Here is a 5,570-nt window from a genome sequence, read left to right on the forward strand (position 1 = left end):
GCGAGCCGGGACCCGCCCCGCAGCCGCGGCCGCCCATCCATCAGCCGGACGAAGAGCAGAGTCGCGCTCTCGGCCCTCTGTTTGCTTTCTCGCCAATTATTGCCGCGCCGCAGCCGCTTTGTTGATACAGTAGTCCGAAAAAGTGCTAATGTTCATTTATCAGGGGGCCTGCCGGGGACTCCCACGAGTTGCGATTCTTCCCAAAATATAAACATGGGGCGAGCGTCCCAGACAGAAACCCCCATCTGTTTCCCCCGCGCGGGCCGAGAGCGAGGCGTTGTTGAAGATAAAGCCGTGGATAACGCCGCCTGTCTCCAATGGACGTCTCCCCGGCGCATTAATGACATTCCCGGTGATAGTTCCAGCTTATCTTTCAATTAATCATATATACCTTTCGCGACCGGCCCTGCTGATCGCCGGCTCCGGCCGCGCTGATCGCTTTTCAATTAATAATATTTTATGTGCTCCCAACGAGCTCGAGCTCGGGCCACTCTGGAATTCCGCTAATCTTAAGGCGCCAGCTCTTTAAAAGGAGGACGTGGAGTTTCGATCTCGCCTCGGTCTCCTTTGGTCTCTCTGCGTTTCTCTGGGCTGAAGGCTGTTTGTTTGTCCTGCTAGCTTAGTGGAAGTGCGGCTTAGACAGGCGGCCAGGTTGGGTCAGCCGCCCTTGGGAAGAAAGATGCGGCCCTCTTGAGCCGAGAATCAAGTTTCCTCCCACTCAACCCCCAACCATTGAAACCTGTTTAAAAAAAATTTTTTTTTGTACTCACTCAAAAACAGTGAGGACTGCAGACAGAAGCTGGCAATTTGCCTTGGATGGTCATCCTCGGACAGCAGCCGGTCACTCCAGTTTCCATGCCCGCGCCTGCCTGTCCATCGTGCCTTACTTCCGCTGTCCTCCAAAACCAAGGCCTTTTTTTTTGGAGCCCAGAGAAATTATCATAGGATTTTCAGATGGCATAAGGGGTGGGAAGTCATCCATTTCATCCACATGTGGATTGAAGGTTTCCTTCTCTTCCCCTTTCATGACACCTGACCCCCCCCAGGTCTATCTGTCAGCCCTGAGAACATTTATCCCTGAAAATTGGCGATAAATTTTTGCCACGTTTATTTGCAAAGGAAATGCAGATTTTATTTCCTTTCTTCAGAACTGTCTTCTAAAAAATAAATAAATAAGAAAAAGAAAGAAATCTAACTAAAAACAGGGATCCCGGATGCAGCCTCTGTGTCCCCCATTAAATGGTAATATTTCAGGCGTCGGCTCACACTAATCTTTCAAACTGTCATCGCGAGCTGCAGGGCCGGCCGATTCACTTAACAGCGCTCCCAGGACCCTCACTCCCAGCTCTTTTCAGCGAGACGTTTAATTGAATCGGATGTGGCCAGTTTGCCAGACGTCACCGCCTCAGAGATAGGCATCCTCTCCCACCCCCAAAAAACAACCTTCAAAGGGAGGCAGGCCTCCAAGCCAGGGGAGTTCAGAGCAGTAACTGTAAAGTGGAGAGAGCTGCTTGAGGACGGCCCTGGGAGAGGCCGGTCCTAGGAGGGTCTGGGGTGAGGAGACCAGAAGGGTTCCTGAAGTTGAAGAGCCCTGCATTTGAGAAAAGGTATTCTCTGCAGACCAGATAAATCATCACAGAGCCCCATATTGTACCTGGCTTGGAAACTCCAGGAGAGACTTCCCCTGGGGGAGAGTCTAGTACTGACCCCTTGGTGTCTGAAAGCCCTGTCGGGCACTGAGCATCCTCCGGATGCCTCGCAGGGCCTTCTTCCACCCCAGTTGGTGGGCTGCACGCCCTGGGAGTGTGGGTTTCGAGTGGCAGGAAAAGTCTCAGTGTCAGGCCAAAGCCTGACTTCACGGATATTCACAGTACCCAACGGTTTAAACCGCCCAAGAAGAGCCTTGTTCTAGACAGACCAGCTTGTCCTGGTATTTCATGAGTTTCTTTCCCAACTTGGGCACATTCTGAGGCTCCAGGTGGGCAGGAGTAGTGTATTTAGCGAGCTTTTGACCTTGTGTTGCCTTTATTCTACTCCAAAAGCTTCTTCCAGAGTCCCAAACTTGTCCCCAACTTGCTCTGTGCAAGGAACAGAGCCTCCCGCACTCCTTCCAAGCAGGATCCTGGGTTGTGAGAAACCAGGCCTTTTCCAACCACAGGATTCACCTTGCCATTCCCAGCGGGAGAGTCAGGTGGCATTCTTAACCTGGGGCCTCAGGCCTGCCTGGCCTTCTCTAAAATTGTATGCAAAGCGGAGCATCTCTACTGAGTTCTGCCTGGGAGGAAGGCCTGAAGCTTTCATCAGCTCTCCCAAAGGCTTCTGGGACCAGAGGCCTTGTAGGGCTGGACCATGCAGCCTGCATTCCTGAAACCCTGGCAGGTAGCCTGATTGCAGCGCCCTGTTGTACTGACCCTAGGCTAAAGATCACTCCTCCATTCTGCCCTTCTGCCACGTGCCTGCTCCCTGCTCCCGCTGCCAGGACAACCTCCTCCTTGCCAGCCCAAAGGCTGAGAGAAATCCTGGTTCCCCGGGCTCCCAGGTGCTCCCAACTGCCTGCTGGGGCGTTGGGGCCTCGGGGAGCAGAGACCTGAGGCCTTGCTGGTCAACAGGAGGGGCAAGTGAGGAAGGAGGCAGGACTGCTGGGCTCCGGAACTGGAGAAGGTTGCTGGGAGGTGGGACACCCCAGAACACAGGGCTGCTGGGAAGCTGAGTTCTCTGGGATTCTAGACTGGCTTATTATTAAGTAGAGAGCAATTCCCTGGGAGGGTACTGACAAGGAAGGGCACCTCCCAGATGTGCTGCAGTCTGCACCTCTGCGAAACCACTCTCATCCCAGTCACCCACCTGGCCCTTTCCTTCAGCCGGACTCACCCAGGAGTCCTCAGCATCTGGGACCTTGGGAAAGGGGGTGTCCCAGGGCATGACTGACCCTCTAGATCAAGCCAAGCTGAACCCCCACCTTGGCCAGAATCTCCCCCTCCTGTCCAAAGCAAACCCTGCCCTGCATGCTTCCCTCCCTATTCCGTTTTCTCAGGGAGATACACTTTCAGCCCTGAGGCTTCCATGCTCCCATTTAGTGTCCGACTTGAGGACCGTCTCCAAGTCCCAGAACCACCCAATCCCACCCAGAGGCTCCATCAGAGAAGAATCATTCCTCTCCTGGGAACGCATCTGTGCAGGTTTTTGAGGCTAACGTTGTAGAGAGTCTCTGGCTGCAGGAGCAAAAGGAAAGCCTTCCAAATGCCTCGCGGCCCCTTTAAAAAAACGCTGAGCAGGATTTTTTTTTTTTGGTCGTATGTCTATATTAGGTGACACGAAACCGCTCATCGCTCCTGTCATCGAGGCCCCTGGCCCAATGGCAGGCTGAGTCCCCCTCCTCTGATCTGGTCCCGCCTCTCCTGCCCCTTGTGCTCCGCGCTCCCTGCTGCCCAGCCACTTCCAGAGCGGGAAGGCGGGTGCGCGGGCGGCGACACCATGCAGGGAGGCTGCCAGGAGCCGGGGGCAGCGCCGCTCTCCGCCGCCCACCTGGCGCTGTGAGCCTGGCGCTGCCACCATGTTCCCCAGCCCTGCGCTCACGCCCACGCCATTCTCGGTCAAAGACATCCTGAACCTGGAGCAGCAGCAGCGCAGCCTGGCCGCGGGGGAGCTCTCCGCGCGCCTGGAGGCCACCCTGGCGCCCGCCTCCTGCATGCTGGCGGCCTTCAAGCCCGAGGCCTACCCCGGGCCCGAGGCGGCGGCGCAGGGCCTGTCCGAGCTGCGCGCCGAGCTGGGCCCGGTGCCTTCGCCGGCCAAATGCGCGCCAGCCTGCCCCTCCACGCCCGCCTTCTACCCGCGCGCCTACGGCGACCGCGACCCGGCCCAGGACCCTCGAGCCGTCAAGAAAGGTGAGGAGGAAACACCAGATGCCCTCCCTTCCCGAGGCGCTTTAGTCTGCAAACCCGGCGGAGAAACCCCTGGGGGAGACGTGCGCCTGGGTCGGGGAGCCGGCCAGGGGCTGGGGGACTGAAAAGCGTGGTTGCAGCGAGGGCCTCCGCGCGCCGCATCCAGCTGGAGGCTTAGGAGCAAACTTTGGATCGAGAGAATCAGAAACAAAGACCAAAACCAAACAACGACCATTTTTCAGGCCTAACAGTCCCAGGAGGCCGTGGCCTGCTCTCGGGTCTGCTAGGAGGCTGAGCTATCGTCCGAGAGACGCGGATAACCTATGAAAGCGGGAGCGGGTGACTTCTTTGGGATTTGCAGGTCTTTTTGAAGATCTGACAAAAACCCACTAAACGAAAATTAAGACGCTGCATACCAGACACGCTTTCTGGCGCCACCAGAGAGGGTCCCGGGCCTTCCACAGCCCACCCAATCTCGGCCTTTCTCCCGGGGCCTTTTCTCCTCGGTGCAGGGGGAGTGCAGTCTCGGGGAACAAGGCCTTGACTTTAAGATGGGTTGCAGGGGAGCTCGGGGATCTGAGTTCGCCTAAATTTTCCAGCACAGCACAACTTCCCGCCGAGGCAGGGCGAGAGGGTCTCTCGTGGAAAACGTTAGGAAACGCGGGGGCCGGGGGACGAAGACGCCGCAGGCTGGAGATGGCTGCGAGTGCCGCATCCGCTCTCGCAGGCCCGGGATGGCGAGGGAGGGAGGCCGAGGCGCTGGGCAGAGGGCCCTGGGGGTCCAGAAAGGATTTACAGGTTTGCCTAGATGCAGAGGGAAGCCCCGAACATCAGCAGGAGGGCACAGAAGCTAGAGTTAATTGACCACTACCAATTCGAATTCTGCTCCGTATGCGCTAGGGTTTCGAGGCCGGGTTTCCAGGCGCAGCTCACCCGCGGCTACTCCATTACGGCTAACCTCACGGCCGGCCGCTGGGGCGCCTTGGGGTACACACCCGAGCTGCCTACGGGCCTTCTGTGTCTTTGGTTCCTCAGTTTGGAGACAAAGGATGGCCCCCAGGGTGAGCCCTTGGCCAGCCTTCATTTAACTTCTCAAACCCAAGTACCCGTAATGTAATTCACACGGTTTTATTTTCTTTGCCGCCTGAAGCCTTGTAAGTCACTGTCTATCTCCCTCTCCAGGTTGTAAGCTGCTTTGTTCATCAGCGCGTAGACCCGTGCCTGGCACACAGTAGGCCTTCAACAAATGCTATTGGGAGAAAATCGAGCACTTTACAGAGCGAGCCGCGACCGGGCTGGGGCTCCATTCAGGACCCGGCGAAGCCCACGAGGGCCCTTTCCCCGCGGGAGCCCTGTGGGTCAGGCTGCTCTCACCGAGTCTCTCTGTCTCTCTGTCTCCCTCAGAGCTGTGCGCGCTGCAGAAGGCGGTGGAGCTCGAGAAGCCGGAGGCGGACGGTGCGGAGCGGCCCCGCGCGCGACGGCGGAGGAAGCCGCGCGTGCTCTTCTCGCAGGCGCAGGTCTACGAGCTGGAGCGGCGCTTCAAGCAGCAGCGGTACCTGTCCGCTCCCGAGCGCGATCAGCTGGCCAGCGTGCTGAAGCTCACGTCCACGCAGGTCAAGATCTGGTTCCAAAACCGACGCTACAAGTGCAAGCGGCAGCGGCAGGGCCCGACCCCGTGGCGCGCGGCGG

General features: G+C 57.8%; 1 protein-coding gene across 1 annotated transcript in view; it reads left to right on the plus strand.

Moving 5' to 3' along the window:
- The first annotated feature begins 3,369 nt into the window (after nt 1–3,369).
- Nucleotides 3,370–5,570, plus strand: part of NKX2-5 (NK2 homeobox 5) — a 3,007-nt gene continuing 806 nt past the window's right edge. Inside the window, exons 1-2 of the mRNA XM_006158945.2 lie at nt 3,370–3,884; nt 5,286–5,559. Coding sequence (XP_006159007.1) covers nt 3,554–3,884; nt 5,286–5,559 — 605 coding nt within the window. The 5' untranslated portion in view covers nt 3,370–3,553. The remainder of the gene's footprint in view (nt 3,885–5,285; nt 5,560–5,570) is intronic.

The sequence above is a fragment of the Tupaia chinensis genome, unplaced genomic scaffold (genome assembly GCF_000334495.1).
Source record: "Tupaia chinensis unplaced genomic scaffold, TupChi_1.0 Scaffold000612_1, whole genome shotgun sequence".
In the NCBI taxonomy this organism is placed as follows: Eukaryota; Metazoa; Chordata; class Mammalia; order Scandentia; family Tupaiidae; genus Tupaia; species Tupaia belangeri.